This window comes from Penicillium oxalicum, chromosome I (assembly GCF_001723175.1).
Source record: "Penicillium oxalicum strain HP7-1 chromosome I, whole genome shotgun sequence".
Classification (NCBI taxonomy): Eukaryota; Fungi; Ascomycota; class Eurotiomycetes; order Eurotiales; family Aspergillaceae; genus Penicillium; species Penicillium oxalicum.
In genome coordinates, this window is record NC_064650.1 from 788902 (window position 1) to 800971 (window position 12070).

The following is a 12070-nucleotide window of genomic DNA, read 5'->3' on the forward strand; positions in this document are numbered from 1 at the left end:
TGCATTGGATTTGTAAAGAAAAAAAAGAACCACTTGTAGAACGAAAGTTTCATAGAGAACTATATATCTATGTACATGTATGGACCCAGACACTAAATTATCCAAAGTCTTCCATTGTCAAAGCATAGGTCCACGAATAAGAAAACAAATGAATACCGCTGTCTAGGTATGGAAGTTTCTTAGGTCCCACATAAAATAAGGTAGGTTCCTATATGATCATATGACCATGTGATTACAGGAGGACCTAAATCGGGATCGAGAATCATGGACCTTAGTACCCAAGGTAGCCGGGCCTATTCTATATCTACAGGATCTGATATTTCGAATAACGTGGAAAACCCGGCCCGGGATTACTGGCATACAGTATCCATCTGCATGCAAGAGCCATGGTAATCTGGTGACTGGTATTCCAACATAGGTTCCACTAGTACGTATTCTGTGAGGTGGTCTGCCAGGGGGTTGGGATGCATCATTCGAGCTTCTAGCCCTACGGGTGATGTGAGGATAGCTTGGGTCTACACGCAGACGCTCCGCGGATTGGAAACTGAATGGTTCAAGTATTAGAGGAAGCCGAGTCCAGGACATCAATTTTGATTAATCGGGTATGAAACTGCGGGTCCTTTCAATTCCAAGAAAGCGAACCATATTGTCGTCCTCAAGGACCGTGAAGATGATCATTTCAAAATTGTTTGATACACACACGCAACGAGAGCACATTCTACCCAAACACCGGCCCCGATGCAACGAGCATTCCAGTAAGACATAAGAAGAAAAGAGAAAGGAGAACGAGCGGGATGAGAGAGTAATGGCAACATGTAGAGTGGAAGGGGGAGGTGAAGAAAAAAGAAAAGAACAATGGGAATCTTCATTCAAAGAGCATGCGAAAGGAGAATATATTCGCAAAAGGGGGCTAGAAAAAAAAAGCCAGAAAAGGGGAAAATTTTTTGACGATGGCTGTTGCGGTTCACACGCGGCCCAACCGCATTCGACTACTACTGTCCACGACGAGGGCGTTTGTTGTCACCACCCATTCTCGGCCCACGGCCATTCATGTCACCCCCAGCGTTGTCCTCGGGGTTATTAGGTCGTCCACGCTTGCGATGCGTGGAACCACCGCCACTCTCACGGTGATGACCGTCGCGGTCTCGTCCACGGTCTCGACGCTCGCGCTCGCGATCCCTGTTTTCCGGACGGTTACCTCGCTCTCCTCCAGGGCCCCAGCGACGGGCATTGGCCTCTTCTCCGGACCCGGGAGGGGGAGGAGGCGGTGGTGGGGGAGGGGGAGGGGGAGGTCCCCCCATTGAAGAGGGTGGACGGAGACGTCCTTCACCATCATGGGGGTTACCACTAGGGGGAACAGGACCACCTTGGTCGGGGGGTGCATCGTCGCGATCGCGCCGATCTCGTCGGCGCATCTCCTCCCGCGTGCCCTGGTTTCGTCGTTGATTTTCGCGAGGTTCGTTGTATCTTTCGCGCTCGCGGTCCTTGTCGTCACGACCCGGAACATTCGCGCCGATATCACTCCGACGATTGCGTTCACGATCAGAGTCACGCCCGCGATCACGACGAGCATTGCCTGATTCGTCATCCATATTGCCACCACCAAGACCGCCGCGACGTCCGCGATCCCGGTTTTGGTCGCGATTCTTATCCCGATCACCACCTCGGCCAGTTCGACGATTATCGGGTGCAGCACTGTCATCCATCAGATCGCCTCGGCTGTCCGGTCGATTGCGAGGTTGTCCATCGTCGTCACCGGCGATGGGACCAGTGGGTGGCCGGGGAGACTCATTGTTTGAGGAAGGTGGTTGGCGGTTTGAGCCTCGTCCTCGAACCGGTGGCGTCATGTTATTGTTGGTAACATTGGTGCGTTCAGTGGGACTGTTGGTCTGCTGCAGCATGTTGTTGAGGGCAGCGAAGCGTTTGTCTCCACGTCCTCGGTCTCCACCAGGTCCGCGCGGTCCTTGCTGCTGCTGACCAGGGCCACCACGGGGGCCTGACTGAGGTGTCAATACTGGCGAGCCCTGGTTGCGTTGATTCGACAATGTTGTTCAGTCGATCCGGATGAATGCCCGTGACATCGAGACGCTCTCCAGAGGCCACTGGGGTACTAGGAGGCTGCTCGGGTGGCCCACGACCACCACGGCCAGGACCCGTTGGGACCTGCCGCTCGGGGGTGGGAGCTTTGACATTGCCGCTGCCTTGGCTTGTCCCAGGTTGCTGGGCGGACACGTTTCGTCCGCGGTTTCTCTGTCGAGGACCAGACGGGATATCCATCGGCTGGTCAGGCTGTCGCAAACGACCATGGCTCATATCCGGGCCCACCTGATCGTGGGTCGCACGAGGACCCCGCGGAATTTCACCAGCTGGCAGACCCGGTTGTGGGAAACTTGCTGATCTACGGTCTTCAGGAAACCGTTCTGGACGGCTAGGCAAGTCCACACGCGGGGGCGTGGGACCTCGCTGTGGAAAGGAGCGACGATCGTCCTTCTCCGTTCGGGCAGGTTGATCACCACGACGAGGACCCTCGGCGGCGGGGCGGTCTGGGAACTCAGGCAAAAGATCGCCACGAGGCCCTCCCTCGCGACTGTGGAATGATTCGCGCCGTAAGCGTGGAGGACGATCGCCAGGCCAGTCTGCATCTCGCGGTGGGCGACCTCCGTCCCGGTACGGAGGGCCACGCATTGGCTCGTCCATAGGAGGCGGTCTCATCGGGAATTCGCGATCCCGGTCGCCCATCCGACCATGGCCTCGAACGTCAGTCCCAGTAGGATCGAAGCGGGGATGTTCCAGACCAGCGTGGCGAGTACGTGGGTTGAAATCCTGCTGGTGCCGGTCGCGTCGCTCATCCATGAGGTCTGGGCGAGGTGGTAGTCGAGTATCGGTTGCGGTATGACGAGGAAGACGGGCCTGTTGGCGAGGGTTGATAGGTAAGGCTCGTTCGACATCAGGCCGCTTTGGAATGTCAGGCTGGCGTCCTAATTCAGAACCCTTCAGGCTAGGTCTCGTGCGCGACGAAGCCCTTTCTCCGCGCGGCTCGTTCGAAGGGGCTTGCAGGCGGTCGATCTCTGCGCCGCTCTCTACGTTCTCTGCTTCAAAGGACCCTTCCGCTGGCTTCGAGGAGGGCCGAGTGGGATACGGTTCTTCCGCCCCCTTTGACGACGCTGCATCGGTCATTCTCGCGTCTTCGATTTCCCCGTCCTCGAACTCAATTTTACCCACGGCATCGTGTTTTGAAGCCTCGACAGAACTGAAAGTAAATTATCATTAGCAAGACACTCAGGTCGAATCAAGAAATTGACGTAGACTCACTCTTGCAAAACCGGCTTGAATTCCGGCGCGGACGCGTTTAGTGGCGTAGGAGTGGCGGACTGCGGTCGAGATACATCGGTCTTTGGCGGCTGCGAGTGAGCTTTCTCATGCGCATCGGGAACGTTGCTATTGTTGAGGTAGAACTGCTGAGGGAGCATCCATTTCTTGGATCGTCGGTTGAAATCACCGATCAGAGAGGCGGCGGGAATCTTGACATCGTCTCGTTCGTCATTCTTGCTGAGTTGATTGACCGTTTCCAACAGCTGTGTGCCCATCCAGTTGACCGCGGGGAAAGACGGGACGATAGCCTTGAGAATACTGATGGCATTCCGGATATGCATGTACTCTCCCCCTTTAAGGCAGGTTTGCAGTGCATTGTTGACGAGCCGATGCCATTTGTAAAGAAGACGTCGGAAATCTTCGTAGTCGAGGAAGACAACAGGTACTCCATCAGTATCGAGCTTCTTTGCAAATCCTGGCAAGTCTCTCTTGGAACCAAAGGCCTCCTTCTCGTAGACTGCCTGGTTAGCATGCCACTCGCTCAAATCGCCCAACACCTTGCCAAGGAAATGACCAAGGTTGTCCGCCTCCTTGGAGGTGCAAAGAAAAATGAGAGCAACAAGTCTGTGCTCCCGGAAAAGTTGATCGAGAAGACCCATGGTGCGGAAATTCGGCGTGCCAGAATGGTGAAGAAACTTGAGCATCTTGAAGGAGAAGAAGGCATCGACCGGAGATAGGAGCAGGCGGGGAATGAAACACTGCTCCAAAAGGGCAACATTGAGCGGATCGTACTTCAATCGCATATGGGAGAACCAACGCTCCTTTTCCTTTTGCAGTCGCCCCCGAGTCTGGGCATATGCCTGGGTATGTGCCTTGAGTTCGGAAAGTAGCTGGTCTTGGAGTTGATTTAGGCTTCGTCTCGTCTGGTCTTTTCGCTGCATACCGGCCATGCTCAGATCTGATCGATCATTGTTAAGTGCAGTGACGCGTCGCTGCAAGCGGCGACGCTCTTCGTCGTAGGACTTTTCGGGAACGTGCACATCGTAGAGACAGAGCTGCCAGAAAGTCGCATAAAAGTGAGCACCAACTCTCTCCCAGATTTCGGCCGGAAGTGAGGATTTGACAGTCTCGATCAGATCTTGCATGACCGGATTGGTTACCAGAGGCGTGATGGCAGCTTCGTTCGATGACGCCGAAGTGGGCTGTTCTGGTTTGTCAATGTCCATGGCCCCAAGGTCTGCGTTCTCATTGCTCTTCGCGAGTGCCTCCGTCTCGTCAAGGTCCATCTTGTTGTCCTCATTTGACTGAGACTTCTGAGCTTCGGTGTCCATGTTTGTCGAGGAAGACCCGTCACCCTTTGGCAAGATGAGCTCGCTCTCGGTTATCTTTCGAGAAACACTGGGGCGACGAATCCAGAAAGCGATCTCAGGCTGAATACCGAATTCCTTGACCAAAGAAGCAAAATCAGGGACAAATGAGTCAAACTCTTCGATAGACAAGTTGCTCCGCAGAAGATCGAGATACTGAGTCAAAATCCGATGAATTTCATCAAAGATGTTTCCCAGAAGTTTGAGCTCTGAGGACGACTCATTGAAGATGCAAGTCATTCGTTCTTGGGCAATCGCAACCAGCAACTGCCCAGCGAGCCTGGTGTGGGTCAAAGATTTCAGGAGGCGCTTCGAGGTAGTTTTCGATTCGTGGCGCTTGTCCAGGAGTTGAAGAATTGTCTGCGCCTGAAGGACTTCACCACCTGCCATGGCCTGGATCTGAGCGTCATTGAAGTTTGTGTCTGTAATGATGCCAGCCATCGAACTAATCAATTGCTCGAGTACAATGAGATCGGTTGAGTTATTGCGGCGCAACTGTTCCACAACATATTGGAGCAAAGGTGCTGGATCCATCACGGAGTAGCGTTTAAATGTTCGACCGGCAAAAGTGGACAATGCATTCAGCCATCGGCTTGTGAGAAGACCGCCCTCTTGCACCCGGCTTCTGCCTTTTTGGCCCAGGGAGTTGATCAGCGACCAGGTAAGAATATCGTAGCCAAGGTTTGTGAAGTAGCGAGCACATTCGACGACTACCTCGATGAGGTTCTCATACGACTCGATCTGGCCGATGGCAACATTGATGACAATACCAGGATTAGCATAGGCAATCTTAGCCAGAGCGCGGGCCATGGGCCGAGTGTTGGTCTTGCTGAGGCGCTTCAGAACATCCTTGGTCTCCGCTGTTGCTTGTTTGAATGCAGACTGAATGTCAGGCAGCCTCGAGGTCTGTCCAAAGTACCACTCAGCATACATGTTGTACCGCACCTCGCGAGGGAACATGCTAATGAGATTAAACACCTCGTTCACGACACCAGGGTTAGCCTTGGTCAAACTGATTGCAGGCAAAAGTAGTCGCTTGCAGAGATCTCGCCAACGAGTTTTATTTGGCTCGGAGCCGTCCTTGGCAAGACTGTCCGCACCAATACGCGCGAGCTTTGTAAGAAGACTTGCGTCTTGACCGATCTTGTGCCCCGAGAGGTTCAAGAAAGATGAGCACAGAGCAAAGACGTCGTCGACAGACTGGCAAACAGGGATATTGTCTGCCCAATCGTCCCAGTAGAAACGATAAGCAATGCCCTCGTTTGTATCTTCTGTGTCAAGTTGGGCCCAACGAAGCACGCGACGGGGCGGTGCATCCGCCAAGCGGATCTGACCTCTGGGTACCCCAGCTTGATCAGAACTCAGCAAATGCTGGTTGCCAGGAATATCGTCAACGTCGGATAGGGGCTGAAGCGGCGTATACACTTTGCTCAAAGAGTGATGGAGAATGCGGTGAATGAAATCTGGCAATTCAGGATAACCGTCCATCAACCACGGAAACCGGCTCATGACAAACAATGACTCTGGAATTGCGCCGATTGCGAGAAGACTCTTCAAGAGCAGCACCTTCTGGTCGGAAGGATCGGGCAAAGCATCCTCGGGGTTTGTGGCTGCTTGTTTTCCAGCATCCTGCTCGCGACCTGGGGTTGCTACTCTGGATTCAGCATCACGAAGTCGAGGAGGCGGAGGAAGCGTATCGTCAGACAGAGCACCGGCAAGCATCAACGCGTTCACACCGCCACCAGGTCGCGCGGCTTTTTCTCGCTCGGCCTTCTCTTGCAGCTTTTCCTCCTTGAGACTGTCCATCAACTCGTCAGGCCTCCAAAGATGCGCGTACAGGTCTCGAAGGGAAATGAAGCCGACTTTGATGAGCAGCGCTGCCAGATAGATGAGGTTGTCGGGAAGGTTGTCAGATTTCGATCGGGCGGACGACGAATAGAATCGAAGCTTGAAACCAAGCAGCTGGGCTGCTACACGATTACCTTGCGGTGGCAGAGTTCCAGTCTCCTCGATCCAGGCCCGGGTAGCTTCTTGCTCGTCAGATAAGTAGTTTGTCTCCGGAAGGGCTTTTTTCCTCTCCTCATCCGAGAGCGGCTGCCGGCCGATCTCAAAGAACGCCCGAATACCAACTTCGCGCACTCGCGCCCAGAAGAGTTGATCGCGTTGCTCGTTCGCTTGTAAGATGCTCGCACGTTCCTCTTCCGTTGTGTTCCAGCCAGTTGACCCGGGAAGTGCCCACCTCGGTAGCCCCGAAGCTCGAGAAAGACCGCTCAAACTTTGCATGGTGTCCTCTTGCGGCCACCAGGAGCTGGCTCGTAGTAATTTGACAAAGAAGCGATACTGCTTCACCAAAACTGCAGCAAAAACGTCTAAAGTCACATCCAATACTCGTCCGACGTCCATGTCGAACGCGCCAATCATGGCCTTCACCCTCTCGAACGTGTCCTCAACGACCTCACTCGAGGGAGGTTCGTTGCTGCTCGTCGTGAAGAGCTCAGTCAAGAGCTTCGAATAGCCCTCCGATTCTTCTCTAAGAAGGTTGTAATTTGACTGTCGGTAGAGTAGGTTGGTTTGTTTCCGAATGCCCATTCGCGCGAAAGTGTCGCGGACCAATCCCAGGGACTGCAGAAGAGGAGTGTCCAGCTGGAGGCGCATAACTTCGGGGGAAATTTCCGTTGCGAACACGAGGGGTCTGAGGGCGGGATGGGATGTGTCGGCATCGGTTAGGATTGAAAGCGTATCGAGGAATAGGGAGGGGGAGTCGAAATCTTCTGCCCGTGTTGGCCGCGATTCACCTGTCGCAGCGCCGGTTCCTGAGCCAGTTCCATTTCCGATGATTTCTTTCACAACATTACCAGCCTCGGAAGGCGGCAATCGGCCGTCCAACGCGGATCGGATTAGCTCCTGAAAGATTGAAGCCAAACAACCGAGGTTCTGCTCCAATCGAGCCGTCGTGCCTTGGCTGATCACCGCCGCCTTTCCGGATGGTAGCCATTTTTGGATAGCATTTTGTGTCACAAACTCGTACTCGTATGGGTGAGGGGTGACTGGGGGTTGCATTGTCTTAGTTTCGAGGCTTGTTCGCGCTGCTGCGGGAGATTGCGATTGCGGGACAGGCGTAGGTGGTGCAGCATTCACGGAGACTGGGGATGGAGATGGCTGGTGCGCGCCTTCTCTGGACGGGACCCGGGGGGGAGACATCGCGTTGGGTTGTTCGCGGCTCTGCGAATTCGAAAAATTCGAGCCTTCAAATGAGCCTCGGCGAGAGTTGCCACGCCCACCGGCCTGATGACCTGATGACCGATGCGACCTATTGTGCACATCATTTTGATCCCGCTGAGGGCTGGCTTGATGGCCACCTGGACCCGGATGCTGTGCCATGTTGAGAGTTCCAGGGCGATGAGGTGAGGGTCGCGGGCCTTGGTTGTTCGCTGATTCACTCGACCACGTGCGATCAACGCGCTTCCTCTTGCCACCCTGCCCGGGGGCCATGGCGAACGGAAGGTCGGTTTAAACGCAATGAGAAATCAGTTTGGTCTCAGCGGCTGGGAAATGTGTTGGCTCATAAGACGGGTTTAGGACTGAAGGATCAGAGAAGTGACTGTCAGCGATTGATACTGGTCGGTAGGTTTTTGAATATGGTGTGATGCTTTATTGGAGCGTACCGGTGACTAGTAAAGTAAGTCAGAAGAAGGTTGGGAGGAGTAACCAGGACGTGAAAAGTGCAACAAAAGTGAATGATGGTCATAGCAGGAAGCTTGCTCACGAATCGGAGCAAAGATGGGGGACTTTTGTTGCCTGAGGCGCGTGGGGCCTCCCGCTGTGTCTTGGCGTTTGTTTGTGCTGCATCGATCATGTGGTTCTTCCAGTCGATACTGTCTACTTGAGCCGCGAGCCTTCCAGCAAGCAGTTGACTCCAAACACCCACCTCCAGGTGCGAGTCCACATACTCCATTCAATTAAATTTCCACTCTTAGACCATGAACTCACTGAGTCGTTGTTGCATAGATTCAACAGACTCTCTGATCAATTTTGCCTCTAAGGAGTCAACCTACAACTTCTTCTCTATCGGTTAGTAAGAGGTGCCCGCCCAGGCCCGCTCTGGTACCTCCAGGTTAGTTGAGGTGTGCATGATATTTCCAAGTACCTTTACACCCAGGGGGTGCTGGAGGTCCGAGGTGTCAAAACGAGTGCCAGGGCTGTCAGATCTGTTCAATCGCCACTGCAGCTACAGCTTTATGTATTCGCGTCTACAATCCACTAATGGCGGTCAAGAATCAAATTGGGATGGTTTAAATCCAACATTGATAATCCATGGCTCGGCCATGATTCCGAAAAAATATATCTCAGCACTTCTGCAACTTTCATACAAAAATCTACTGGACGATTCTGTCTGCAAAGCTGTTTTACCCGACTACCTATGATTGCAGCGAGTGGCCGAAGGCTTCTTTATGTCGGGAGATGCCGGAACATTCATAGGTAGACGTAGTAAATCTTCGGCGATTAAGTCAAACAAGCCCCCAAAGTTGGGGAAAGTGGAAAGGGCCGCTACTCAGTTGAATCGATCTGCAGGGCAGCGGTTGCGGTCAAATTTGTGTCTTTCGATAATCTAAGATATCAACGCAGGCCCAAATCCCTGGCCTCCAGAGCGACGATCTCAGGAATCATGTCGATCAGCTTTGGCATTTTGGGCTCCCATCCTAGAAGCTTGCGAGCGCGAATCGCGCGTCCGCGTGAATTCGAGCCCCAGGCGTAGTGGGCGGTTGGAGAGATCTTGTTCACCGCCTCGATATCCAACTCTTTCGCATCGGGAGAATCAATGAATCCCTGCACGTGGGCTTGCTTTGCAATTTCGCGCTGAATATCACCCCAGATAAAAGATCCGTCCTCGGCGAAATAATAGCCCTCGTCGTTCCACGTTGCTTTGCCACCGCCCTGACTGGCGGCATCTCCGAGAGTAAGGAAGAGGTTGCTCAAGTCTTGGACGTGAACTTCGTGCCAGATGTTCTCGCCCTTGCCAATAAGGAATCCTGAGCCACGAGTCAGGACGATGGCGCTGAGTCGGTACGCCTGGCTACTCTTAGTTTTCACTGGGCCCCGGCCAGGTCCCGAGATGGTGGGAGGGCAAATAATTGCCGTGCGCACACTGGCTGGGCTCTCCCTCCCCATGTTGATGACAATCTTGTCGACATCTCGGTGAATACCATCATCAGGGAAGTTGATCATCTCGCTGATTCCCTCCCAGTCGTCGTATTTTTTGGGTCGTTCAATTCCCATCGTGCCTGCACGTTTGTCCTCAATGGTTAGAATACCTGTGCCCGAGGTATGGATCAGCCACAATGGCTGGTCGGCAGTGTGATGTCGGGCACCCCGAGCGATGGCCTCGGCCGACGCGACATGGTCGCAGTTGGCACAGTCTGGTACGAATCAAGCAAACCCGTGAGAAGTGATCCAAGACACCTGATCATGACTGCAAGACTCACTGAACACAATATTGGCGTTCTTGGCCTGGTCTTCAATGAGCTCAACCGAGTCCAAATCTCCCTGAATGATGCGAATGTTTGGGTATTTGCTCGACACTAGATCCGCCTTCTCTTGAGTGCGGACTAAAGCGGTGATTTCCCAATCTGGATGGGCCTTGACGATCGTGTGTAAGACTTCTCCACCGATATAACCGGTAGCACCAGTGCTGCACCGCCTCTGTGTTAGACACAAGATTCAAAAAATTCGAATGTAGCAGCCACTTACAGGAAGACCTTGACGGGGGACATGATTTGAAGGACGGATGCTTAGGATCTTCGCAATACTCTAGCAAAGGCGACTCGAGAAACGACCCAAAAGCTCGTCAATCTGCGTAAATGAAGAATGTGGCACTAAAGTGGTGCAAAGGAATTCTGCACGATCTTTGAATTATGTTTGGTTTAGGTTGTGCCTGTGCTTTGAAATCATGGTGCAGGCGTCGACCAGTGCCATTGGACAGTCGAACACCACGATGGACCATCTGCAAGTACATAGTGGATACTCCCGTCGATCGGGACTGGCCCTCGCAAGGGGGGCATAGACATCGACCATCGCATCTGGTGTCATTTGCAACGTCCTCAAGCCCAAGAGATCTTCAGTTATGGCTTTTTCAACTTCATTTCATTCAAGACTGCCCATTGTCATATGCTTGGTGACCTGTCGTACTTGGGCTGCACTGAATGCCGAAAGAGCCATGTGTTGAGATGCCATGATTCCAAGGCACCAAAGCGGCCTTCAGCGGCTGTTCCCGGTTGGGGCCGTACGACAGCCTGGCATGACGCGCGCCAGGTACCCCCATGAACAGATCTCACCGTGTACCCTGACTTCCTGTAGCCTCGCCGAGCATATCAACCTCCGTTGATACTACCGATTCCCTTCTGCTTCAAGGGGTAATGAGGCGGTTTTCACCGTCAAAATCAACCAAATAGGCGGACGATGACTCTTTGAAGGGAGTTCTGCTTCGTTTTCATTCTTGCTAGTGCAAGTGACGTTGAAGCAGTGACCACTTTTGATTTCGTTGCAGATTGTTCGTCCGACTTGTGCCCGATGCCTGACACATGGGCAACCTATCGAGGGTAGGGGCTCAAGGCCTGTAAGCATTCCTATGCAGAAAGATGATAAACAACATGTGATCTTCCTCGAGAGCGAGTCGTCTACAAGTCCCGGAGTCTTAAGCTGATGTACTCATGCCTAAATGCATGACACCTTCATACTCCATCTTACTGACTGACATCCGGGAGGTTGGGCTTGTACATTCGACCCTGGGGGTAAAGTTTACGGCTCGTGGTTTGTCTCTCGACTATCCCTTTCCATTTTTCTACTTCAAAATGACTACTAGTCAGAGCTTGGCGCAATGAAAAGGCATCTCGATTTTGACGGGGGAAAGATCCCCCCGCATGACGTCAGTTGATCTTCGATCTCGAGGTCGAGACTTTGGTGTCAGGTTGTCAACTGATTAAAGATGTTCCGGTCCGACCCTGTGGAGCGTGGAACGGGTCATTACGAGTGTATCGTATCAGTGAATTGTCGGCGGTCATCACAAGCCCCAAAACCGGTTGGCGGCTTGCAAGGCCCAGGCAATCGCTCTTTACCGCCGAGAGCGATCACTTGTCGCTGTCGCGTTGCGGGTCTCTTTTCTTGGACAAACTGGGAGGCACATGGCGTAGACGCCTATGACGCCACCATCTCGAGTTGCTCCTTCATTAAGACCACAGCTACTTCGGTTGGCACCACTGCGTAGATTAAACCATCGGACATCCGAGGAAGACCAGAGATCACTTCTCCTTCCAAGCTTCCCTCACTCTCTCACAGTCGCGCGTTCGTGAAGAACCCATATTCTTTTATCAATGCAATAGACTCTTTCCGACCCA

The 12070-nt window shown here is 53.2% G+C and overlaps 3 protein-coding genes across 3 annotated transcripts; 1 reads left to right on the forward strand and 2 right to left on the reverse strand.

Moving 5' to 3' along the window:
* Positions 1-992: 992 nt before the first annotated feature.
* POX_a00269 (uncharacterized protein) lies at positions 993-8171 on the reverse strand (the record flags this gene model as incomplete). The annotated part of the gene is made up of 3 exons (XM_050109214.1): positions 993-2000; positions 2044-3250; positions 3313-8171. The coding sequence occupies 3 exons, from the start codon at positions 8169-8171 to the stop codon at positions 993-995; spliced, it is 7074 nt and encodes a 2357-aa protein (XP_049972982.1).
* A 1125-nt stretch (positions 8172-9296) lies between these two features.
* POX_a00270 (uncharacterized protein) lies at positions 9297-10450 on the reverse strand (the record flags this gene model as incomplete). The annotated part of the gene is made up of 3 exons (XM_050109215.1): positions 9297-10096; positions 10163-10368; positions 10428-10450. The coding sequence occupies 3 exons, from the start codon at positions 10448-10450 to the stop codon at positions 9297-9299; spliced, it is 1029 nt and encodes a 342-aa protein (XP_049972983.1).
* A 1211-nt stretch (positions 10451-11661) lies between these two features.
* Positions 11662-11940, forward strand: POX_a00271 (uncharacterized protein; the record flags this gene model as incomplete). The annotated part of the gene is made up of 1 exon (XM_050109216.1): positions 11662-11940. The coding sequence occupies one exon, from the start codon at positions 11662-11664 to the stop codon at positions 11938-11940; it is 279 nt and encodes a 92-aa protein (XP_049972984.1).
* Between the last annotated feature and the right edge of the window lie 130 nt (positions 11941-12070).